General features: G+C 40.9%; 1 protein-coding gene across 1 annotated transcript; it reads left to right on the plus strand.

Annotated features, from left to right (window-relative positions):
- Positions 1 to 4,214: 4,214 nt before the first annotated feature.
- Positions 4,215 to 24,503, plus strand: LOC133366970 (vomeronasal type-2 receptor 26-like). Its single transcript, XM_061590531.1, has 6 exons — positions 4,215 to 4,294; positions 5,545 to 5,836; positions 6,467 to 7,348; positions 9,908 to 10,135; positions 23,358 to 23,493; positions 23,596 to 24,503. Exons 1-6 carry the CDS (start codon positions 4,215 to 4,217, stop codon positions 24,501 to 24,503), a joined length of 2,526 nt encoding a protein of 841 aa, XP_061446515.1.
- Positions 24,504 to 26,539: the final 2,036 nt, after the last annotated feature.

A 26,539-nucleotide genomic window follows, 5' to 3' on the forward strand; every position in this document is an offset into this window, starting at 1 on the left:
CCCTCCTCCGGGTACCAGCTCATTGGGAAGCCCGGAGGGTGGTTACTAGATCTAGGGCCTTTTCTGTGGTGTCCCCCGAGTTGTGGAATAGCCTCCCCGAAGAGGTACGCCTGGCGCCTACACTTCTATCTTTCCGGCGCCAGGTAAAGACCTTTTTATGCTCCCAGGCATTTTAATCTTTTAATTTTCTTAATCTTTCTACTTTTAATATGTATCCTTCTTAATTTGTGTTGTATTTCGTTTTTGTTGTGCTTTCTGTTATTTGTTTGTACATGTTTTTGTGATTTTTTACTATGATATATTGTATTTTATCTTGTTTGTTCACCGCCCTGAGAGCTATTCTGCTAAGGGCGGTATATAAATTGAAATAATAATAAATAAATAAATAAAACGTGCTTAAATAATTTAATTTGCTTATATTCGCTTTTATGGCTTAGCTTAGAGCTTAGTACTGCATAAGTGGCATAAAGGAAAAATGTTCTCTTTTGAAAATGGCCTCTTTCCAGCCCTCCTTTCTGAACAAAGCAATGTTTTCTTATGAAACAGAGAATAAACACATAAGGAAGTCTAGGCATTCAGCCAATACTGCGGCTGTTTAGAAAGGAAGTTTCTTATATGGTGAAGTTAAGATAACTAGTTGTGCTAGGAGCACTAGGAGCATTTGGTTAACGACCTGATGAAGAGCATGAAGAGGTTGTATGAAGAGGCACAGAAAGGAGAAGCAGCAATTGGCAGTAGCAGATAAGGCCCTTTGATAAGAAAGTGTATAAAAGGCCAATTATTATAGCACTAATGACCCTTGACTCTGTTGAAGTGGGGGGTCGAAGAAAGCAGGTGGAACCATCCCTCTATTCCATCCATGACATTTGATGGGTGATGTATTATGACATGCATTTCCATGCACTTTGGCTCTGTAATATGACTTAGAGTTTAACTCAGTCTTTTTGTATTGTAACCTATTTTAACTAAGATGTGCCTTCATAGTCTAATAATTTGATGTTAAATGGATATCCAGCAACTTATTTCTTGCTGATATATATTTCTTTTTTTCTGTTTCTGCAATGTTGGCTAAGGCCACTAGAATGCATTTTATTAATTGTAGTGTGCAAGATACGAATAAATAGCATATATTATAAAGATTATTCTGCTGTCTGAAGTCTGACTCCAAAATAGAAAATATCTGGTATCTCCCTAGACTCAAGAAAGCTTGAGTGGGACCTCCTTTATCCTATGCCTGTGTTTGACGACTGCCGTTGCTAACCTGTGAATTTAGGTGAACTAATGTTCGACATACTAGGACTCTATGTAGATATGGAGGGAGAAAGCAAAAACCCTTGACTCTGTGCATTCACTGGTAAGGGGGCCAGCCTTGCCACGATCAAGAGGCCATTCTGACCAGGTGGGTCAAGAGTTCACACTTGAGGTCAAGAAACCAATTTTTCAGAGGGCAGGTGAAGAAAGATATAAATGATAGAAGAATTTGTGGTTTCAATTATGTTCATTGTATCTTACACAGGAACATAAAAGAGATGTACAGTAAATGAAGTGGGTGTTTGTGAAGGAATGAAAATATTTCATCAGTTTTGTGTTTTGTTTTGAGTTGAGTCTTTTAGGGGTTGTTCAGACCTGGTGGGAGAAAAGTTCACCAGAGGATTTAAAGTTCATGAACAGAAACTGAATTTAAGTAGGAAATAGAAAACTAAACAGAAACCTATTACCCCTCTCATTAGGGAAGTGGTTTGGAGGTGGCATAGAATTAAAATATTTATGTAAAGGCACATGTGGAATTTTTCAGAGTTACAGCTGGTGTTGTGGGGAGGCTGTCATATAGTTCTGTGTGCATGAAATACAACTATGTTTAATTTTAACGATTGGATTCTTATTCTTTGGGATGCATGGGTTTGAAATTTTTACATACACACACATTAAAAAATCACAGGCAGAACAACACCAACATTAGGAGGAGGCTTGCATCCTAATTTAGTGTGTGTGTGTGTGTGTAATGGCCATGATTATTCAAGGACGTTGATAGATTTGAACCAAATTTGTAGCACAAGGGATAAGCCATAACATAAAGTCAGGGAATATTGCAGTTTATTTGGGGGTGGGGAGGACCATTTATATGTCCTATGTTCTATGTGATATTTCCCCAAACAGTGGCCTAAAATTAACTGAAGACACCTTACTGGAACTTGTTGAATACCCTGTATTTCAAATACTTTATAATGAAAATAAGGGATTCATTGTTTTATAGATTATTGCTATGTAGGCTATATCTACATCTATATCAGATCACACATTTTTGTTAAATGGAGCCAAAGTGGGCCTCCCGCAGATATCTATGTATGTTTATTGTTAACAGAAAAGAAGCATGATGTTCCACAAAAAGCTACAAAACGTGAACTACACACTTTGCTTTACAATGGTGGTGTTATAAGGACACATTGCTATTTCTTACAAGCTCTCAGCATTTCAAGCATTTGGAGTGATGTGCTGCTGAGGTGATATGGAATTTTTATAATAAACTAATAAACTATATATTCATTAGGAATAATGAAGTTATAATATATTAATAGGTGAATCAAAGCTAAAATATATTTTTCTCTGCTTGATTCTGTTTCTTTGGGGTCCCTTTGTGGAATGTTCAGTATGCTGGAACAGCAAGGCCAGGAGATAAGATAAAAGTAGTAAGACCCTGGTACAGCAGCCTCAGTGTCTCCAAAGGGTCAGGAAAGGTCAGCTTTGGAATGTATTAGGTCACAGAAGGGATGGGTTGGTATTAGAATTTCTGACTATTATATGGTTGGCTAGATTTTAATGTAGGCAGCATAATGTCTAGGTAATACTTATGTATAATTTTTGTATTGGAATATGCTAATTTCTTTGTCTTGGAGGGTATAAAATGTAGACATCAGTGGCATGTGGCAGAGCTCCATCGAACATCATGGGAAATGGTCTTCCTGTACATTACCTTACTAAATAAAGGCCTACCTTTTTGCTGTAAGCCTGTATCCTCAATTTCTTCAGGACCCCCAGTCCAATGGACCCCTAAATTCCCTGTCACAGGCACACAAAAAAAATTAAGTGGTCCAGGGAAAAAAGTTTGAGAACTGCTGCTGTATGGAAATGATTCCTTCAGTCCCTTGGTCCCCCTTGTTATAAACATGAATTAATATATTTGAGCTTCTTGTGTTTTTTATATCTTGAACTCCCTGCTGCAGTAACTCAAATTGTCTCAACGTGACACTTTCTCCCAGCCACTTATTCATTTAGAATGGTTTTAAAACCTCCTAGTTGCTTGGTGTAATAGACTTAGCCATGGCAACGGAACAATCTTAACTAAGATTGTTTATTAAAGGGATCTTTTGTACAATTGGGGACTAGTGATATTTACATTGGGGTCTTACATGTCCTTGATGACAGATTCTAAGGACTCAAGAAAGACTGTTGCTTGTATAAGCCTTTTGAAGTTGTTTTTACTATGTTTTTGAGGTTGTGTACCATCTCGTATATTTTATGTAAGAGCTTTCAAATATTTAAATAAATAAGTGCCCTTTGAGGTCCCTTCTAACTCCATCTTTCAATGATGTGACAAAAGAGTTTGCTTCAGCAGTTATGAAATAAATATACTTTCAGCAGTCCAAGAACATTGCAGAAGCAATTATCTGCCATTAATTATCTAAATCACGATAATTTATCCATATTCCCAAACCTCCAGGGTTTTACAAAAGGCAGATGCAGAAAGTAAATTCAAGAAACAAGCATCAATTGGGTATGAGTACTCCAGTAACCCATAGACAGCTAAGATTAGGGATAAGAGAGGGGCAAGGCCCTGTTATTTTAATCCGTTTCCTCCTTTCTTTGCATAGGTTGTCAGACTGCTGTTTCTTAATTGGCATTCAAGTAATGCTTTTGTAATGCTGTTCAACTTAGAGATAATGTGTATTCATGTATCTTTGGGTAGTGCATTAGCACAGTCAGCTGTCACCCAAGCCATCTTGCTCAAATCAGGCTCATGGGAGTATTGATGTTGTAGACTGAGAGACCCGTGAGAACCCAAGTGTAGGGGGAACTTTGCTGTCAGGATGGTGTTCCTTTGGCTGCTGCTGCTTTCAAACATGATGTGCAAAGTGCATAATGTTAGATGCTTGAGAAATAAACCTGTATATATTCCACATGAGTGGCATGAGGCTGGAGATTTCCTCATCGGTGGGATGGCATCTCATATCTACTACATTTTCCCCAAACTTTTCTTCAGCAGACATCCTTCTCAGTTCTTTGTAAACACTCCATTGTAAGTCAGTGGTCTGCAATGTTATTTTACTGATTCTTTCATATTCGTAAGACTTACTGCGAAGTACTTCGATTGCCTAAAAAATAGGAATAGAACTTTTTTGAAAGACATGGGCACTGTTGGTTGTTTTTTTTTAGGTTTAGAAAAAATAAATATAACTATGAGTTTTATTTCTATTGTGTAATCTAGATTATTTAGTTTAATGATGATGCATCAGTGTACCGAGCTCTTGAACAATAAGGAAAGTGATTGTTGTTGTACATGATGTTTTATATTACTTTTCTATGCTGTATTGTCTTGTTTCCTTTTCTGTGTGTGGAAACTACTGTTGATAAAAAATGGAACTGCTCAGACAGTGAATATATATGGACTACAGCTATACTGGGATTTGGACATTTCAAAACATTTACCGTATTGTGATCCAATTGCTCTTGATTCTGGTTATATAGTTGTTGATTTTTCCTATTAGAAAAAAGTGGGTACAGAAGGGGTAGCTTTTTTATTTCCCAAAATTTGCAGACATTCAGAAATATGGCATGTATACAGTTATGATTTTAAAGGGTGACCAATGTACAGTCTGAGGAGTTACATGTTCCCCTCAGCCTAATTTCTCATGGGTGGAATTGAGGAGAAAACAATGGGGTAAGAGAGACGGCAGGAAGATGGGGGAAAACAATTGGGTGGCCGAAAGAAAAGAAATGGCAATGGAAGGCTCTGGCCACTTTAGACTTTGGCTCTACCCCACAACCATCTTCTGATGAGATGCCAAAAGCATCTGTACTACACATAACATTGCCAACAGTTGGACCATATAAAATTTATAAAAAGATATCTGTACATTCTATGTAATCTGAGATGTTTAAATTCTGGTTTTGCCTGAAGGCGGATCCTAATTATATAATGCACATCTAAAGGCACAATCCTGACAATGATATCCATATTAGATGTTCCTATTTTCTAGCAAGATGTGGCTAATGGTAAACTAAATTGTTTATGCCCTCTTGTTATAATCAGATGCTCTTGGAGGTCGCTGATTCATAGGGTCGCCATAAGTCGTAGTCGACTTGAAGGCATATAACAACAACAAATTTTCTAGCAAGATGTGGCTAATGGTAAACTTGATTGTTTATGCCCTCTTGTTATAATCAGGCAGCTGAAAATGTCAGATGTAGAGCAGATGAATACTGTGCTAAAATGATTTTGTGTACTAATTAATTCTCCCTTGAAAAAGAAAGTCACTTTATTTGCAGTGTGGTGACAAAATTCTACCAGCACATCCTTGCCCTGGTGTTTGCCATTGATGAGATTAACGAGAATCCCAAGATCTTGCCCAATGTCACTCTTGGGTTCCACATCTATGACAGCTACTCTGATTCAAGGATGACCTACCGTGCCACTCTGGACCTTCTCTTCAAATCACATCAGTTTGTCCCCAACTACAAATGTGGCATTCATGAAAATGTAATAGGAGTCATTGGGGGAATGAGCTCCGATACCTCCTCACACATAGCTGACATCTTAGGTCTTTACAAGATTCCACAGGTAAGATTCAAGTACAGGAGCAATGGGGGCTTCTCTTAATCTCCCACATTCCTCTTCCCAATAGGAATGTGATGATTCATACAGACAGAGTGGCAAAATGGAAAAAGTAAAAAGTGATGAACTATTTGGAGTTGAATTGGGACATAATTTGATATCCAGGCACAGGTGAGAGAGGGTGGTTCCAAAAATGGTGTGTTTAATATTTTGTTGAAGAGAAGATTGTGTGTGTGTGTGTGTGTGTGTGTGTGTGTGTGTGTGTGTGTGTGTGAGAGAGAGAGAGAGAGAGAGAGAGAGAGAGAGAGAGAGAGAGAGAGAGAGAGAGAGAGACCATTGGACCATCTAGCTCACACTGCAATTAGTCTACCCTAATTGCCTATAGCAACTTTCAGATGGGGGAAATTCCAAGCCCAACATAGGGGTGCTGGGGACAGAACCAGGAGCCTTCTGCATGCAAAGCAGATGATCAGCCATTAAGCTCTGGCTCTTTAATTTTGGGTGGGTTTAAAAAGGCAAGGAATAATATCGTATAAAGAAGTTGGGGATATATAGGGCTCTACTGTAAGTAAATAAGTAAATAAATGATATGATGAGATCCTTTTACTACCCTAAAACATGTTTTTTGTTCTTTAGATTTCATATGGCTCATTTGAACCAGCAGTCAATGATCAAAGTAAGTTTCTTTCTTTTTACCGCATGGTCCCCAATGAAGCCCTCCAGTACGAGGGAATTGTCCAGTTACTTCTGCATTTCAGATGGAAATGGGTAGGTCACATTGTTGTGGATGATGAAGGTGGACAACGTTTCTTGCAGACCATGGAGCCAATGCTTTTGCAGAATGGAATCTGTTCAGCATTCATAGAAAAAGTTATAAAATCTTTGCAGTTATCACTTAAGATACCTGATTTGATCAATGAGATAAAGAAGATTTGGCCAAATTTCTTGAGAAGCAAAGCCAAGGCAGTCATTATTTATGGAGAAAGTTCAACTATCATATGGTTGGGAAGTGTTATAAGGATGATTCAAGTAATATTTCCTCATTACAAAGAGATGTTATCTACAGCAAAAGTGTGGATAACGACAGCACAGATCGATTTTACATTGTATACCCTTCAAAAATTTGTTGACATTGATATGCAAATGTTCCATGGTGCTATCTCCTTTGCAGTTCAGTCAAAGGAGCTGGAAGGCTTCCAAGAATTTCTTCACACTGCAAATCCTTCGTGGGCAGATGGAGATGGCTTTATCAATTTTTTCTGGGAACAAGCATTCAGTTGTTCAGTTTCAAAGTCCACTGTGTTAACATTCATTGGTATTACATGTACTGGAGAAGAGATGCTGGAGAACCTTCCTTCTCCTTATTTTGAAATGAGCATGACTGGCCACAGCTACAGTATCTATAATGCTGTCTATGCTCTGGCACATGCCTTACATACCATGTACTCAGCTAGTGCCAACCACAGACGAATGGAGGCCAAAGGAAGACTGTCTCCTCTGAATGTAGACCCCTGGCAGGTAATGCTATGAAGAGTCCAGTTTCCATGCAAGTGTGCATTGTCACATGTAACACTGACCGTGTGGACATGTTCTGGAATTTGGCACCTCAAGGATAATAAACCTTAAGTAATTTAATTGTATCAAGAAGGAGATTATTCTGTTAAAAGATGTATGAAAACATTAACTGATGCAGACTTTCATAAGCAGCACGCTAATAACATTTAAATAACATTTAAATAACGCTTAAATAACATTTAAGGAGTTATAAATATACATTCAAGCTACCATTTCCAAAAGACTAGCCTTAAGGGCTCACCATAACACACAACAAAGAAATTGCAAGGGGTTGTATGTGTGAAGCAGATTCTGGCAAAAGGAAATGGGAGAAAGGAAGGAAGAAGATAATAAATAAAGGAGGCATTTGTGAGAATGGGGTAGGGAAGAGAATAAGCAAGGTGCATAGGCTTGGGAATCTATGGTTTTCATAACAGAAATAAAAGGGGGGAAAAAGACAAATAGGTCCAGGAGACGGGCGCAATGGAGAGTTGCTTACACTAACTGTAGGCAATGTGGACTGAGAAAATGTTCTGGAGAAAACATTGGGAAGAAATGAGAGGGGGAGAGAGGGAGAGCGAGCAAGCTACATTTGGATTGAAATTGGAGGAAGATGTATTTTGAGGTGGATAAGAGACGTTTGGAGAAGAAGAAAAGATCTGCTGCCAATTTTATACAGATTTCAGAGGTTTCTGAGTGTTTTGGTAAGGAATGTAGGGGAGAGCCCTGTAGTTCCCAGTAGCCAATCTGATACAGCAGAAGTCCTCGCAGATGAAGGAGAAAGAAAGGGAGTTCCAGAGAAGGTCTGTACAAAAGAGAGGAGAGTTAGTATAGCAAAGGGGCATATGTCCTGTTCTGCAAAGAAGATACATTACTCCCATCAACAGCTGTGTGCTATGCAGTAGCCAATATTCCATTGACCACTATCATGTCTACAGAACATGAGCAGCCAGCTTTGTCTTGTTCAATTTCTCAAATTCCTTTCCAAAAGTGATTCTATATACTGTAGCCATATGTAAAATCTGAACCTTCTGACTGTATCAGTATAATATCTTAAAAGTCTGAAATTTGCTGTAAGAATCTTGCAACCTTACTTTGAGTATTAATTTGTTCACTTCCATTCCAATCTTGACACCTCTGTTGGTGCAATGACATATAATGCCTATTCTGCATTATATGCACTGGTTGCCTATATGACACTGGGCCTGGTTTAAGGTCCAGGCTATTTATCAGACCATATCTCCCTGTATGAACCTGCCCGGGCCCTGAGATCTTCAGGACAGGCCCTTGTCTCAGTACCCACCTCCTCTCAAGTACGACTGGTGGGGATGCGGGATAGGGCCTTCTCAGTGGCGGCCCCTAGGCTGTGGAATGCTCTTCCTAGGGATATAAGAACGACCCCTTCCCTGCAGTCCTTCCGGCGTCAAGCAACGACTTTCCTATTCCAACAAGCTTTTGGTACTGACAGTTGCTAATGTTGGGGCTGCTGGGAACTGCACTGCTAATGCGAATTTTACTATTTTTAAATTGGTTTTGATTCCTTTTTATCTAGCAATATGATTGGTTTTAATATTGGATGTAGTTTAATTTCATTTTAATGTAGATTCTGTATATTTCAATTATATGTGCTTTTATTTATTTATTTATTTTATTTATTTATTTTATTAAATTTCTATACCGCCCCATAGCCGAAGCTCTCTGGGTGGTGTACAAACTAAAACTTCCATCTACAATTAAAACACATATTTAAACAATTTTAAAACTACATCCACCTTTCAAAATTGTAAACATTTTAAGACAGATTTTAAGATTTTATCTGGAAGCCGCCGTGAGTTCCAGTATTGGAAGGATGGCGGGATATAAATAAAGAATAACTAACTAACTAACTAACTAAGGCTTTAATGTTAACTTTCAAAGCACTAAATGACTTGTGACCTGGGTACCTAATAGCGTTCAACTCTCCACATCAGCCAGCCCAGGATCTCAGATTAGCTGAGGGAAACTTTCCAGTTGTTCCACTGGTGAGTTTTTGTTCACTGTGTTGAAACCTAAAATTGTTCTTTTTGGTAATTATGCCCCGACTTTAGAACATCCTCAGGTTAGAAACATGGATGGACATGTTACTGATGGCCTTCAGTCGCTGAATCAAGCAAAGCCTTCTAGGCCTTTCTAGGGTTTGGTTAAACCTGCTCTTGAGTTTTAGTTTTAGTGAAGTGCACTGCTCCTGCTTTTGGTGTTGTTGCTTTTGCTTTTACTATTATGCTGTTTTATACTTGTGCCATAAACTGCTTCAGGAAACTGTTTTGGTGAAAGGCAATCTATAAATGTTTTAAATAAATAATGTATGTATCCTGATTTGTCCTCCACTAGTTTTTGGAAGTTCTCTTGGCAGCACCTTCAGTTCTTGAATTTACACTGATTCATGATATGCTGCTGTCTTCTTGTATTATCTGCCACTAAAAGGTGGATAGTCTCCATTCGTCTTAGAGAATATTACAAAACCTTTCTTACTTTTCCACCTAGCTCCACTCATTTCTTCAAAGGATGTCATTCAACAACAGTGCCGGGGATGAAATTACATTAAATGAACAAGGAGAATTGGCAGCTGGCTTTGATATTACAAACTTGGTCACATTTCCAAATCAATCCTACATGCGGGTTAAAGTGGGAAGATTGGATCCTCAGGCTCCTCTTGAGAAAGTGTTCACCATTAACGAGGACAGTATCAAATGGAACAAAGACTTGACTCAGGTGGGGAAATGACTGCACAGTGTCTAAAATGCAAACATTCATGGTCATCCAACAAAATGGGAAGGCAATAGATGTAAAGGAAACAAAGGAAGCATTCCTTCGTATAAAACATAATTAAATTTGAAATTCCCTGTTGCTGTTGTTGTTTTGTGCCTTCAAGTTGATCACGACTTATGATAACCCTATGAATCGCGACCTCCAATAGCATATGTCGCAGAGCTTGGAAAAGTTACTTTTTTGAACTACAACTCCCATCAGCCCAATCCAGTGGCCATGCTGGCTGGGGCTGATGGGAGTTGTAGTTCAAAAAAGTAACTTTTCCAAGCTCTGACTATCGTGAACCACCCTGTTCAGATCCTGTACGTTCAGGTCTGTAGCTTCCTTTATGGAATCAACCCATCTCTTGTTTGGTCTTCCTCTTTTTCTATGAACAGAGTATCCAAAATGAAATTCCCTGGAATACCATTATTCAAAAGACCTTCCCCTGAATGAGCATATTCATGCCTTTGTCTTGTGAGTTCCAGCTTGTTGACCTGCCATTAAAACCAGAGTAGCAAGTACTAGACAGAGCCTTTTTAGTGGTGGCTTCTAGCATATGGAACTCCTGACCGTGCTAGTACCAGCCTTCAAATAGCCTTTATGTTCCAACTGATGATTTGCTAGGATTATTTTATTGCAATTGGTGCTGGTTTTAGAATATTGTTTTACAATATTTTTAGTCTGCTGGTTATTGGATTGGATTTGGAACAATGACCACCATGTTATCAGATTCCAACAATGACCATAATGCTATAAAAATGTACAACAGACAATTGCTAAGAAAATCCAACACAGTCAAATTTGACTTTAAAAGAGGAAATTTCCCCCAGATTAGGTGATTGGTAAAAAAGAAGTTGAAAGGTAAAGACAAGAGGGTCAAATTTCTCCAAAATGCATGGTGGTTGTGCAAAACCTCAATAAATAGAAGATCAGCTAGAATGTATCCTGCAGTTAGGGAAGACACCATCAGGCAAAGAGGATGCCAGTGCAGATAATGAGCTAAGTAAAAAAAATAAACTATTAAAGGCTATTAAAGGTTTCCTTCAGAAAATGGAAGTTCTGTCCAATTGAGAACGAAAAGGAACAAAAGAAATGCAACTATAAAAAGAATATAAAAAAAAGAACTCAAAGAGTACATTGCTAAAAACACAAATACAAACAATAAAAAAATCTTTAAATACATTAGTAGCAGGAGGCGGGTAAGGGAGGCAGCTGGATCATTGGACAAGCAGGTCAAAGGTGTGTTGAAGCACTAAAAGCAGATTGTAGAGAAGCTGCATGATTTCTTTTCATGTTTTTTCAGTTGACGAAATAAGGCCAGGGGTTTGAGGAACTGAGGCAAATAGTGGTGAGAAGAGACAAAGTTCTAGAACTTATTGACAAATTAAAAATCAGACAGATAAGTGGGTTTGGATGACATCCACCCATGAGTTCTTAACCAACTCAAATGTGGATTTGCAGATCTTCCAAAAATAAAATAAAATATTTAACTTCTCACTAAGATCAGCCTCCTCACTTGAGGAGTGGAAAGCAGGCAATGTAACACCAATTTTTAAAAATAGAGTCAGAGGGGATCTGGGAAATTACAGGCTTCTTAGTTTAACATCTGTTGTGGGAAAACTGGTGAAAAAATTGTTAAAGACAGACTTACTAAAAGTCTAGAGGAATAAGTCTTGCTGATGCAGAACCAGCATGGCTTCTGCAAGGGTACGTCCTGTCTCACTAACCTTTTTGAGTTTTTTGAGTGTCAACAAGCATATAGATAAATGTGATCCTGTTGACAATGTGTACTTAGACTTTCAAAAAGCTTTTGACAAAGTACCTCACCAAAGACTCCTGAATAAGTAGTCATGGAATAGGAGGAGAGGTCCTTCTATGGATCAGTAACTGATTATGACACAGGAGGTAAAGAGTAGGAATAAATGGACAGTCCTCCCAAAGTGAAAGTTCCCCAAGAATTGGTATTGGGACCTATGCTTTTTAACTTGTTCATATGTTTAGTAGAATTTGGGGGGGGATCAGTATGATTACCAAGTTTGCTGATGATGCTAAATTGTTCATGGTCATTAAAACAAAAGTGAGATTGTGAGGAGCACCAAAATGATCTCATCAAAAGGAATTGGCAGTAAAATGAAAAATGCTATTCAGTGTCAGCAAGTAGAAAGTGATGCATAAAGGTAAAGGTGTCCCCGCACTTGTAGTGTGAGTCGTTTCCGACTCTTAGGGTGATGTCTTGCGACATTTACTAGGCAGACCATATATATGGGGTGGGATTGCCAGTTCTGGCCCCGGCCTTTCTTTACCCCCCAGCATATGCCTGGTACTCATTTTACCGACCACGGATGAATGGAAGGCTGAGTGGGCCTCAACCCCTTTTACCGGATATTCGTCTTCCTCCTTTCGTTGGAATCTGGCAGTGACTTTGAGGTTCTTGTGAATAGCTCAATGAAGATGTTGACCCAGTATGGAGCAGCTGCAAAAAAGGAGAAGGGGATTCAAAACAAAACCCACATTCATGTAGGATAAGGCTTTCCAATGGCTATGTTCTATCTCCAATCTAAGTTGGAAGAGCATTGTTGCATTCATATCCTGTTTGCAGGCTTCTCATAGGAATCTGGTTGGCCACTGCAAGAACAGGGTGCTGGACTAGAAGGGCCTGATCCAGCAATACTCTCATGTTCTTATGATGTTCTTTTATCTTTGGATAGGTGCCACCCCTTTCTGTATGTAATGACTACTGCCCTCCTGGTTATGGAAAGAAAAAGAAGGAGGGGAGGACATTTTGCTGCTATGATTGTGCTCCATGTCCAGATGGAATGTTCTCAAATGAGAAGGGTAGGAGATGCCATGTTAAGATATTCCACATGATATAATTTATTGCAGTAAACTCTGAGCAGCTCTTTTGAAAGTTTGTTGTCACTTATGTTGGGTGTGTGTGTGTTTGGTGTGTGTTAAAATGTATTATTATTTCACATTTATCGATAACATTAATTATCATGAGGAATATACTGTATCTTTAGAATGGCAGGCAGTACATTTTGGCATCAAGATCTAAGATCATCCTGATAGATAAAAGGCTGGACCTCTTTTCTGGAAGACATAAAAGGAACATTCATCTCTGTTAATGATATTTCATGTTCTTAGAAATTGTGAGAATGAAGGTCTTTTCACCCCAAACTGAAGATATAAGGCTCAGATTTTTTTCTTAATTTGACACCAGAAAAAAAGGTTCTGGGACACAGCTGCACGCCAGGATCTGGTTGTGGGATCACACGGGTGACCCAGGTGAGGGGGAGGAATTCTGCTGCAATTTGTGATAGCACCGAGGCTCTCCTGAGGCCCTGCAGGGTCTCTCAGTTGGGTAGCTCTTGCCCTTTAATAGATCAGGCACGGCACCATATCAGCCTCTGGTGATCCCCTCCCTCACAGACTGCTAGTTAACTTGGTCAGAAAGGATCTCCCACTCCCAAATGGTGGTTTGTTTTTGCATTTCTCTCAGTGAATAGTGGGAATTGTTAGGTGCTACCTATACTTTGTCACAACTTTTGCAATGGGAGAAATGGCACTGGGCTGAATAATTAACATAAGGGGGATCCCCATAAGGGGTCCAGGGATTGCTCCCAGAGTTTGACCTGAGCTTGGGGTGCTGGATCTGAAGCCGCATAGTTCTGGTTGCCAGCAGGACTCCAGATGCATGGCACGCACCACACTGGGTCTATTTTATGCTGGTCAGCTCCCAGGTGTTCCTCAGTAGGTGTACTGAGGTGGCTGTCAAACAACAAGTGGGTTGTTTGAGGGGAAGATGGTTTTGTCTCCAATGCTATGCCAACCCCACTTACCAGCTATAATTGATAATGCTGTGGCATGGCTTATGGTCTGTAACTTCCTACCTAGGGGGCAGCACAATGTATGTACCCCTCATATTCTGCAATAATTTAAACCTGAGTGTAAAAAGAAACTGTAACTGCCTTTGAACTATCAGACTGAGATAGTAGATATTTGTCTTTCTTTCTCAGCCTTATGTGGCTGAGCTCCCCTGATTCAGGGACTATGGGTAATCTTCCTTCATCCCATGGTCTCAGATGGCCATGGTCTACATTCGCATGCCCTGCACCCTCACGAGGGTCAGGTACATGCTTCGAACCCAATCACCCCACCTTGGGCAATTTTCTGGAACCCAATTTTCTGGAACCCAATTTTCTGGAACCCAATTTTCTGGAACCCAATTTTCCCCATTGCCAAGGCTGTGCAAACCAACACCAACCTTGCAAGGTAGAAGATAGGCTGTCACCACCCCTTCAACTGGTTCTCACTCTGAGTTAGAGGAAACCCAGAGCACAGACATAGGTAAACCAAGGATTCCTAAAGACGAGAGCCAAACAGGCACTCCTTGTCCAGAAGCCTCTGGTAAAGCCAAAACACACTCTTGGTAGTTTGTGGTCAGTGGTCAAGGTGCTGGATTCAGAACCAAATTGGTCTCACTCAATGAACACACAAAGGTAATAAGAAGTAGCTTTATTAATAAAATATAAGTGCACAATTAATAGCAGCAAAACAATTCCTCAAAAACCCACATCCGACCAGGGATTTAGGTAAGACATAAGAGAGAGTTCAGACACAACAGAAAAATAACAAAACTAACTAGCCTAGTCTACTTACTTGAAGAGGTAGTTGTTGTAAATCTCACCTCTCCCCAGAGAGGCATAAGTTGGGTAGTGAAGGCAGTGGAACCCCACACAGGTAACCACCCGTCTAGATGGAACCCAGGGGAACAAAGACTATGGGTCTCGCCCCCTATACTTAGGGAAAAACCCAAGCAACAATTCACAATGATTCAGCCAATCAGGGGCCGTTCTAGTGAAGTAATTTTCCCGAAGCTTCTTCACTTTTCGCGCCTTGGCAGGCCCCCCTCCCTCCCTGATCTCAACTCTTCTCAGGCCTGCATGGCCTTGAGTACCAGGCTCTCACCAGATAACAGAGATAACCAGGTGCTGCTCTTCAAGCCACCTAATTAGTTGCAGCTGAAAAACGAAACTTAAAAGTTTTCCACTCACTCAGAGGCCCATCTCTGCCCAAGATGAAATTCCCACAATTCTCTGCATCTAAGCCATGTTACATAAAGTATTTTAAACCAATTTAAACCAATGTTGCAATTTCATGACATACATCAGCTTAGGCTTCATGGCTTTTGTGGGGGGATTTGAGTAGGGTTTAAGGAAAAGTTATATCCTTAGTCCCTTAACTCTTGAGCTTGGAATGATCAGAGTGTCAATAGCCTCCCTTCAATCAAAGTTGCCTCAGTGTACTTATCAAACCCACATATAACCATTCAACCATGATCAAACTCAGAGCTTGGAAAAGCTACTTTTTAAAACTACAACTCCCATCAGCCCCAGCCAGCATGGCCACTGGATTGGGCTGATGGGAGCTGTAGTTCAAAAAAGTAACTTTTCAAGCTCTGATCTAACTATGGCTGCCACATTTAAACTGGAATGGACTAAGAATAAGACATATAATTGGGTGTTAGAACAAATTAAACCAGAACTGTCACTAGAAGCTAAAATGATGAAACTGAGGTTATCATACTTTGGACACATCATGAGAAGCCATGATTCACTTGAAAAGACAACAATGCTGGGAAAACAGAGGGAGTAGAAAAAGAGGAAGGCCAAACAAGAGATGGATTGATTCCATAAAGGAAGCCACAGACCTGACCTTACAAGATCTGAACTGGGTGGTGTCATGAACCTGTAATGGTCATGAGTTACTAAAAATCTAATAGCAATACTTTGGCTCCAGTAAGGGACTCTGGGAGACGGTTACAGTTAGAAAAGATAAGCCTTGCCAATTTGCAAATCTGAGTTTCACTTCCCAGCTGAAGATGGTTAGAGAAGCCTTAACAAGCTGCACCTGTTTATCTTTGCTGATTAGCAAGTGCCTGGTACCCAAGGTCATCCTTGGCCTGTACAGTTGGAAAACACAGTTGGGAGGGGGGCCTGAAGGCGCGAAAATGTGAGAAACATTGAGAAGAAAGTTACATCAGCCAATTCCTGATTGGTCAATTAATCTTGGACCGTTAGGATCCTTTTCCCTTAATATAGGGCTAGAGACCCATAGCCTTTGTTCTCTGTTCTCTGCCTATGCTGACTGGCACCAGAGTTCCAAACCTTTCTGCCTTATGGTTCCTGGGGTTGCTTATGGGAAGGCAACCTATGTCTGGTTCCATTGCTTTTTGTTGAACATCCATCTCTCTTAGGAGAGGTGCCACGCAACCAACTACCTCGTGTGTAAGTAGTTAGGTGAGTTAGTTTGTTATTTTCTTGTTGTGTGTATGAATTCTCTTGTAAGAACCTAAACCCCTGTTGGGTGAATGGTCTTAAAGGATTACTTGCTGCTATATGTTATGTGCGCTTATATATCTTAATAAAGCTACTTCTATTTAACCTGGTGTGTTCAATTGAGAGAAGGGGTGGTTCTAGATTCAGTACCTTGACCAATCTCAGTCACTAACTACCAAAGAAGGTTAAGAAGTTAAAGGCTTGGATTTTAAGTGTTAAACCAGAGGTGCCTGGCAAGGAGTGTAACTGTGACTCTTGCCTTTTAGGACCTTGGTTTTATATATCTTCTGGGCTCAGAGATCCCCTGGCTCTGAGTGGACCAGTATACAGGGGTGGTGGCAGCCTACCTTCTACCTTGCAGGGTTGTTGTGAGCGTACACAGCCTTGGCAGGGGTGAAGTAATAGCTTTTTGGTTCCAGTGTCATTTCCCTAAGGGTGGGGGTCTGAGTCTGATGCATGAACCCAGTACCTTGAGGGTCTGGGGGTCATGACATGGCTGGCAGCGGTGAGGATCGAAGCCATTCCTGCTCTTAAGTGAACACGCTGTGTGAGATAAGTGCATTGCAGCAAGTTGTAAATTTGAAAGAGACTTCTGACACAACCGTTTGTTACTTTGGGTAGTAAGGTCAGTGCAGAATGTCGCAAAAGATAAAAACCAGATCTCAAAAGAATGGAGCCGAGGATGTGCACCTGGCAGACAATGCGTTGCCTAGTCAGCTTGTTCAGCTGGAGGAAGGCGCTGCTGCTCTGTCGTTTATACCTCAGCCTTCTGCAGATGACAAGGAGATCGTGTTTAAGCAAACTGAGGAAAGTGAGGAGGACAGTGAAGATGAGGAGGAAGAAGATTCTGATGGGGAAGAGCTGCCTAGAAGTATGCAGCGTTACCTAGCCAAGCAAATGAAGCTGTTGTCCCTACAGTTCAAGGCTATGAAGGAGGATCGCCGGAGTAGGGAAAGTTTTGCTCGTGAGTTGCAACAACCGCGAGGAGGAAGACGAGACCTCCATAAAAAATCTTTTCCGACCTTTCGTGAGACAGATGACATCTTTACCTTTTTTCAAGTTTTTGCTCACTCTTGTAGAGACCAAGGTGTGCTTAAAAAGTATTGGATGAGTGCTTTACGCATTAACGCTGAAGGCGAATTGAGAGAATTGTTGAACTCTCTGCCAGTGGAGTATGCAGATAATTTTGATTACTTCTATGCTCTGGCCAGATCCCACTTTGCTTTAACAGCAGAGGACTGTTTTCGACGTTTAGAGGCAGATCAAAAAAAGCCTCGGGAAAGCTTCTCAGCTTTTTCTGTGCGGATGGGCAGGAATGTGGAGCGCTGGGCAGACACGGCTGAAGCTGCAACTCGAGGGGAGGTTTTAGATCTGTTTGCTAAAGAACTGTTTTACAGACGTCTCCCTCGAGACCTGATGGCTCTGGTTAGAGACCAGCAGCCCCGTTCGCTGGCTGAAGCAGGCGTGCTAGCAGATCGTATGTTTAAAAACAGAGCTGGAGAAAAGTTTACTCTGTTTCAGAAATCTGAGAACGTTCCTGTGAAACCACCGAGGCGAGAGATTTCAGGTATGCAGAAACCATGGCAACCGCCGAGGGAAGTGAAGGGAGGGCACGGCTACTCCAAAGTACCTTCCGCCCTGACAGAGGCTGCATTACAAAAGAAGCCCCTTGTAGAAATAACTTGCTTTAAATGTGGAAAAATCGGCCATAAGGCTAATTCCTGTTCTGAAACCTTGCCTAAGCCCAATCCTGCTATGAGGAAGAATCCAAGGGTTGCTCCAGTTGTGCGTGTAAGAGACTTAGCGTCACCTGGAGCGGAACCCCCTGAACTTTCTTCTTGGTCGTCAGCAGAGGAGAATGAAGGAGCAGAATTGGATTTTGTATTTTCTGCCCCAAATTCACAAGACCGTCCTGAAACTCCTCGTGGACCGGTAGTCAAAGCCCTGTCGGTGAGTGTTGTACAAAATATACCCGGGGGCAGAGAGGGAGAAGAAAAGGATAGCTTGCTGCCAGGGAGAAACTATCCAGAACCTCTTTCATCGGAATGTAAGGAATGGGTTCAAATGCAGTTTTCGGAACCCATATATGTCAATTGTGTTCAGGTCATGGGAAGGGTAGATTCGGGTGCTGAGATTACCAGTATTGCTGAACACCTAGTTAAGCCAGAACAATATGTCCCAGACTTACAAGTGACTGTCACGGCGTATGGACCCAGGACAGTGCAAGCTCGTGTAGCTGAGCTGCTGCTTCCATACAAGAATTGGACTGGGCGCCATAGAGTTCTAGTTCATTCAACCAACAGTTTATGGGACGTTTTGATAGGAGCAGACCTGCTTTTCCTGCACCATAAAGAGACTGAACGTAGGGCGGAGAGGGATGCTCTTGCTAGGTCTCAAGTTTTGTTAGACACCTTGAAATGTAGTGGGAGAGAAGCCAAGGCTTCGAAGGAGTGGGCCGTGCGCTTGCCTGAGCCACAGGAAAGAAGTTCGCCTTTGCAACCCAGAGGAGGGGGGCTGATGGAATGCAAAGTGCCGCCTGTTGGCTCTCAAGAAATTAAGACAGCTCTATTAAAGAAGGGAAGCCTCCAAAGTTGTAAAAGCAAAACGGAAGCCAACTCGGCTGTTTTGTTACAAGCTGAGAAATCTGATTCTCTTAATGGACATTTAATTATGGCTTGTGCTAAGGTGTGTGAATTTGCAGAGGATTCTTTGGATTTGGTTACAGAGAGCCAACAAGCAGGGAGGATAACTGAAATTACCCTACCCGAAGGTTTGACTCAGGAGCAATGAAATCAATTAGTCCAAATCCTGACTGACTTTAAACCTATGTTTTCCAGTAAGCCTGGAAGAACTGATTTGGCTATTCATTCTATTAACACCGGGAATCATCCCCCTATGCAAGCTTCTCTGTATCGAGTTACAGGGCGGAATGCAGAGGTAGTAGAGAGGGAAGTCCAAGCTATGTTGGAAATGGGAGTTATTGAACCCTCTACCAGTCCCTGGTCCTCCCCTACTGTGCTAGTGGCTAAACGAGAAGCTAATGAAGTGCGTTTCTGTGTGGATTACAGGAAGCTGAACCAGATTTCCCAAGTGGATCCGTATCCTTTGCCTAGGATGGACCATTTAATAGAAAGGCTGGGAGCAGCAAAATACATCACTACACTGGATTTAACCAAGGGATATTGGGAAGTGCCTCTAGATGGGGACGCTGCTGTGAAATCTGCTTTTGTCACGCATATGGGCTTGTTCCAGTTCAAGGTTCTCCCATTCGGACTTCGAAATGCTCCAGCAACGTTCATGAGGCTTATTAATTCTGTGATTAATGGCCTAGGCGAATTTTCTTGCGCATATCTGGACGATATAGCCATTTTTAGCCCTGACTGGAAGTTGCATTTGAATCACTTGAGAATTGTTTTACAGAGACTGCAGGCCACTGGACTAACCATCAAAGTGCAGAAATGTCAATTTGGGTTGGGGGAAGTTGTGTATCTTGGCCACAGGGTGGAGCAGGATCGTGTAAAACCCCTGGAGGCTAAGATCGAAGCTATTCAAAATTGGCCTGTCCCTAGGACAAAGAAACAGGTTCAGTCTTTTTTGGGGTTAGCAGGCTATTACAGAAAATTCACCCCACATTTTAGCAGTGTTGCTACCCCCCTAACTGAATTGTGCAAAAAGACTATGCCAATGCATGTCATTTGGACTGATAAATGTCAAAGTGCTTTTGATGCTTTAAAGACTATGTTGGTAAACTACCCTGTTTTGAAAGCCCCTGATTTTTCAAGCCCTTTTGTAGTTCAGACGGATGCCTCTAACTTTGGGCTTGGAGCTGCCTTGCTCCAGGAAGATGCTGCTGGAGATTTGCACCCTATTGCATACATTAGTAAGAAATTGCTTCCAAGAGAGCGCAATTTGGCTACCATTGAAAAGGAGTGTCTTGCTTTGGTTTGGGCTCTTGACAAGTTACGCCCGTACCTATGGGGACGTCATTTTCAATTGCAGACAGACCATTCCCCTTTGTGTTGGTTGAACAGGATGAAAAACTCCAACCAAAAATTGTTACATTGGAGTCTGGCCCTTCAAGATTTTGATTTTTCAATCCAGTTCATAAAAGGGCGCGATAATGTAGTAGCTGATGCTTTATCTTGCTTATCTGTTCCAGTTGACTGATATTTGATTCATGCCTATTTTACTGACTGATTTCCCGGCTCTGATGACCTCTGGACTGTTTTAGACCTTGTTTTACTCTTTTACGCTTTTAACATGTTTTATGGACTTTTATAGGATTTTATGGCTTATGACCTTTTTGAACCTGGACCAGCTTTTGGATTACCCCATTTTTTATTCTATTTCTTTATTTTTTTTAATAAAGTCTTCTTTTCTCGGGTGTTTTAGGGGTCCCTTAATTTTCTTGCTGTTATTTTGTAACTTTGTTGGATGTTTTGAATATATCTAGAAGGCATAAGTCAAGAAGTAGCTCACTTGCTTAAAATGTATTAACTTTTTCTTTTTTTTTATGCTGTATATAGTGCAATGTCGATATATTGATGGAATTTTTGATTGTTCCCTTATCCCTGGTTGCTGTGGCGATGATGCAGAACTATCCAGAGTTCTGACATCATCTTCCCGAAAAGGGGCGTGTCATGAACCTGTAATGGTCATGAGTTATTAAAAATCTAATAGCAATACTTTGGCTCCAGTAAGGGACTCTGGGAGACGGTTACAGTTAGAAAAGATAAGCCTTGCCAATTTGCAAATCTGAGTTTCACTTCCCAGCTGAAGATGGTTAGAGAAGCCTTAACAAGCTGCACCTGTTTATCTTTGCTGATTAGCAAGTGCCTGGTACCCAAGGTCATCCTTGGCCTGTACAGTTGGAAAACACAGTTGGGAGGGGGGCCTGAAGGCACAAAAATGTGAGAAACATTGAGAAGAAAGTTACATCAGCCAATTCCTGATTGGTCAATTAATCTTGGACCGTTAGGATCCTTTTCCCTTAATATAGGGCTAGAGACCCATAGCCTTTGTTCTCTGTTCTCTGCCTATGCTGACTGGCACCAGAGTTCCAAACCTTTCTGCCTTATGGTTCCTGGGGTTGCTTATGGGAAGGCAACCTATGTCTGGTTCCATTGCTTTTTGTTGAACATCCATCTCTCTTAGGAGAGGTGCCACGCAACCAACTACCTCGTGTGTAAGTAGTTAGGTGAGTTAGTTTGTTATTTTCTTGTTGTGTGTATGAATTCTCTTGTAAGAACCTAAACCCCTGTTGGGTGAATGGTCTTAAAGGATTACTTGCTGCTATATGTTATGTGCGCTTATATATCTTAATAAAGCTACTTCTATTTAACCTGGTGTGTTCAATTGAGAGAAGGGGTGGTTCTAGATTCAGTACCTTGACCAATCTCAGTCACTAACTACCAAAGAAGGTTAAGAAGTTAAAGGCTTGGATTTTAAGTGTTAAACCAGAGGTGCCTGGCAAGGAGTGTAACTGTGACTCTTGCCTTTTAGGACCTTGGTTTTATATATCTTCTGGGCTCAGAGATCCCCTGGCTCTGAGTGGACCAGTATACAGGGGTGGTGGCAGCCTACCTTCTACCTTGCAGGGTTGTTGTGAGCGTACACAGCCTTGGCAGGGGTGAAGTAATAGCTTTTTGGTTCCAGTGTCATTTCCCTAAGGGTGGGGGTCTGAGTCTGATGCATGAACCCAGTACCTTGAGGGTCTGGGGGTCATGACAGGTGGTTTATAACAGATGCTCTTGGAGGTCGCTGATTCTTAGAGTCATGATAAGTCGTAGTCGACTTGGAGGCACATAACAACAACAAGCGGGTGGCCCCAGAGATAAACTGTCCTTTTGCATATCCCCGTGTGCCACATCTTTTTCAGGGGGTGGCGGCCTGTGTGTGTAATCTGGGTGCTGCAGGGCATGGGGTTGCTGTCAGGTATAGTGAAAAAAACTGATAAGAGAAAAATCAACGCATTTGAAATGTAGTGTTGGAGAAGAGGTTTGAGGATACCATGGACAGCAAAAAAGACAAATAATTGGGTGTTAGAACAAATTAAACCAGAACTGTCACTAGAAGCTAAAATGATGAAACTGAGGTTATCATACTTTGGACACATCATGAGAAGACATGATTCACTAGAAAAGACCATAATGCTGGGAAAAACAGAAAGGAGTAGAAAAAGAGAAAGGCCAAACAAGAGATGGATTGATTCCATAAAGGAAGCCACAGACCTGAACTTACAAGATCTCACAGATGCTATTGGAGGTCGTTGATTCATAGGGTTGCCATAAATCATAATCGACTTGCAGGCACATAACAACAACAACTAGGTCACTGAGGTAATACATTTTACACTGTCCCTAAGGACAGTGTCCCTGCAAGGAGAGCAGCCCACAGTGTCTCCTGTGTAGGTAAGTGCTCAACTAATAATGAAAAAAGGAATAACGTTTGTAAACCATTCCCTCATCACACTCTCAGCTGGACCTTGCTCTCCTCCTCCTCCCCCCCTCCTCCTCCTCCTCCTTCTCTTCCACAAAGATTGAACACCAAGTAGTTCTGCCACCTGCTGTGGTACAAAAGTGAGGAAGCAGAGGGATTCTCATGCAAATAATGCAGTTATTTTCACAGCTTTGCTTATTCTAATACAACTTTAAAGGATGTAGTTTTTATGCATCATATTTGTGGTATGACTGTGGAGCTCGGTGTACCTGAACCATTGGATACTCCCGAATCACGATAGCAGGAACTGAAAGAGCTTGGAAGAAATAGGAACAAATACAGAGGGATAGAGCAGGAGTGGTAGTCTTTCCTCTAAGGAGGATTACCTTATTTCTGATTTCCACTAGAATAATTCTGATATTTCACTACATAGTACTTTTGATTCTAGAGGAAGACAGGAAGAAAAAGCCACATTTGATGAATTTCTTTTTGAAGCATCTATGGCAGAAGATTTTGGGCAGAAGTTTTCAAAATCTTATCTGGGTGAATCTAGGTTAAGTGATGCACATGTGGACTCTTGATAAGGCAATTCTTAAGAACAATATTCCTTGTTTTAAAATTGTCATACATTGTCTGTTTTTTCAGAAACTTGTGTCAGTTGCCCAGAAGATCACTATTCAAACAAAGCCAAGGATCAATGCATTCCTAAGATTCCAAACTTCCTAGCTTTTGGAGACACTTTGGGAATCATTTCCAATTTCTCTGCCCTCCTATTGTGTCTGATCACAGTTCTGGTGCTGGGCATTTTCATTAACCACCGGGACACGCCCATAGTGAAAGCTAACAACCGAAGCCTCACCTACATTCTTCTCACCTCCCTCCTTTTCTGTTTCCTCTGCTCCTTGCTGTTTATTGGAATGCCAAATAAGGAAACCTGTCTTTTCCGACAAACTGCTTTCGGCATCATCTTCTCTGTTGCTCTCTCCAGCATCTTGGCCAAAACCATTTCTGTGGTTTTGGCATTCATGGCTACTAAGCCAGGATCCAGGATGAGGAAATGGGTGGGGAAAAGATTGGCTTATTCCATTGTCATCTCCTGCTCCAGTGTCCAAGTAGGGATCTGTTCTCTCTGGCTGTCAACTTCTCCCCCATTCCCAGATTTGGACATGTATGTAATGACTGAAGAAATTGTACTGTCATGTAATGAAGGATCAATTCTCATGTTTTGCTGTGTCTTGGGCTATATGGGCATCCTAGCCATTGTCAGCTTCAATGTGGCCTTCCTATCCAGGAAATTACCAGACAGCTTTAATGAATCCAGGTTCATCACGTTCAGCATGTTGGTCTTTTGTAGTGTTTGGTTGTCCTTTGTTCCAACATACCTTAGCACGAGTGGAAAATACATGGTGGCTGTGGAGATCTTCTCTATCTTGGCTTCCAGTGCTGGCTTACTGGGTTGCATCTTTTCCCCCAAATGCTACATTATTGTGCTGAGGCCTGAGTTGAACAACAGGGAACAGCTAATACGAAGAAAACATATCAATAATAGATGAATTCATGGTTACATTTATGTTATCAATATTCTACATAGAATCATAAAGGAGGTGTACATTAATTGAGACTGTGTGAAGTAATGGAACTATTTCATCAATGTGGGTTTTCATGTGTGTGTGTGTGTGTGAAATGTGTGTCTTTTGTGATAGGAACTGTAGAACTTGTGAGAGCAAAGTTTACCAGAGGGTTTAAAGTTCAGCAAAAAAACCTGAAACATAAGGATGAAAGATAAACCTTCACAGAATTTTGTTGCCTTTTGGTGCAGAAGAGAGTGGAAGGTGGAGTAGAAATAAAGTACTGTATATAAAGTAAAGGTGGCAGATGGAGTTTTTCAGAGAGTTACATCTGGTGTTCTAGTGGATGCTGTTGTCTTATTCTGAGTGCATGAAATAAACATTTAACTATTGATTTCTTGTTAGGATAAATCAGTTTGGGATTTTTATGTGTATATTTACTAGAGGAAGGCCCCATGCTCATTCTGCTTGTCATCCCCCACCACTCCCCTGTGTTAACTTCCTAGAGCTTCCACTTCCCACCTCATGCAACTACTAAGCTCCCTTTTCACCTTCCTAATGCCATTTTTTGAAGCCACTTCTCTGTTCTAGTTTGCAGCCTCACTTTGCACCCAAAGTCAAAGTCCTTTATTTGCATTAGCCACAAGCCATTGTAACTGGAATGTACAGAGAAACCAGATAAACAGTTGGATCAAATTACCCGACTAAAATTCTAGCATTTACATAAGATGCCAGCCAATAAAATTAATGTATACAGAATCCATCAGCATAAAACAATTTACAAATAAAACAATTTACAAATAAAACTATCAACTGAACAAATAACTATATCAGATTAAAACTCAAGGTGCCAGAAGAGATCTTGTTCTAATGGCACCTGCTAAAATTTTTGAGACATTGCTGTCACCATCTTTTCTTGGTCTACAAAAAGAAAAGTCGCATAAAAATTAGTCAAACATCCTGGAAAAGATGACAACAGTGGGGTAATCAGCTCGCTTCTCAGATCTCTATAGAAAGAGCAAAATAACCATACATGGGCTACTGTTTCAACACTGCCATCTCTGCATGGACACACACAATTTTGCAATGTAATTTGTTCAAAACGCCCCTCTAATACAGCTGGTGGTAGTATATTCAATCTTGCTCTAGTAAAAGCTCTTCTGTGTTTAAGGATTATTAGGTTTTGCAAATAAGGTGGTGGTATATTAAGAGAACTAAGTGGGAAGTTGTCATACTATGGGCAACAATTCCTTATAGCAGTCAAATTATTCTGCTGTTCAATGTTATAGATGAGCTGTCTGATTAAATCTCTTGCTTTACTAAACCCTATGGTTAGAAAATGTTGTACGGATAAACCAAAAGAACAGAGCCTTAAAGTAATGGCCTTCATCCAGCTGCTCTTGTGAGAGTCGTGCAGAACTAGAGGGAGCAAACCAGTGGAATATAATTTTAACTGCAACCAATAATTGAATGTCCTCAGCCAAACTTGTAAAATAATAGAGGCAAGACTAGCTTCCATGCATAATGAGGAGTAGGAACACAACATGCGAAAAAAAAATGTCTTAAGAAATTTGGATTGAACCACTTCCAATGATTTTAACTGAACATCAGCCCAAACTTGAATCCTAAACAGTAATTGGGCTGAGGATTTAGCCTTAAAAACCTCAAGTGCTGGAGATATGAAATTGGCACTTTTTGTGAAAAAAAATAAGATTTTACTACTCTGTAAGGCTTTCAACCACATATTTCTGTTGAGCTAGCCACACACCTGTTGATTGAAAACCTATACACAGGTATTTAAAAACTCTTAACTTTGTTATGAGGAATCAAATATTGGGAATTTTTAATCTTTGATTCATATCAGTGAACCAGAGTTTGAAAAGGCCTGCAACAGCAAAGATTCCTGGGAGACAGCCCCTCTGTGACCTCTGAGTACATATCTTGCGATGCCTGAAGGTATAGACTTTCTGACTCATGGAAATTTGGGATTTGTCACCCAGTAAGAATAGGCGCTCCTTTCA

The sequence above is a fragment of the Rhineura floridana genome, chromosome 11 (assembly GCF_030035675.1).
Source record: "Rhineura floridana isolate rRhiFlo1 chromosome 11, rRhiFlo1.hap2, whole genome shotgun sequence".
NCBI lineage: Eukaryota > Metazoa > Chordata > Lepidosauria > Squamata > Rhineuridae > Rhineura > Rhineura floridana.

Bases quoted from the DNA above. Each gene is read 5' to 3' on its own strand.
- LOC133366970 (XM_061590531.1), top strand. From the start codon at position 4,215: ATGGCATCTCATATCTACTACATTTTCCCCAAACTTTTCTTCAGCAGA. The intron at 5,837-6,466 runs GTAAGATTCAAG...TTTGTTCTTTAG, and splicing joins GTCTTTACAAGATTCCACAG to ATTTCATATGGCTCATTTGA. The intron at 10,136-23,357 runs GTGGGGAAATGA...GATTTCCACTAG, and splicing joins GGAACAAAGACTTGACTCAG to AATAATTCTGATATTTCACT.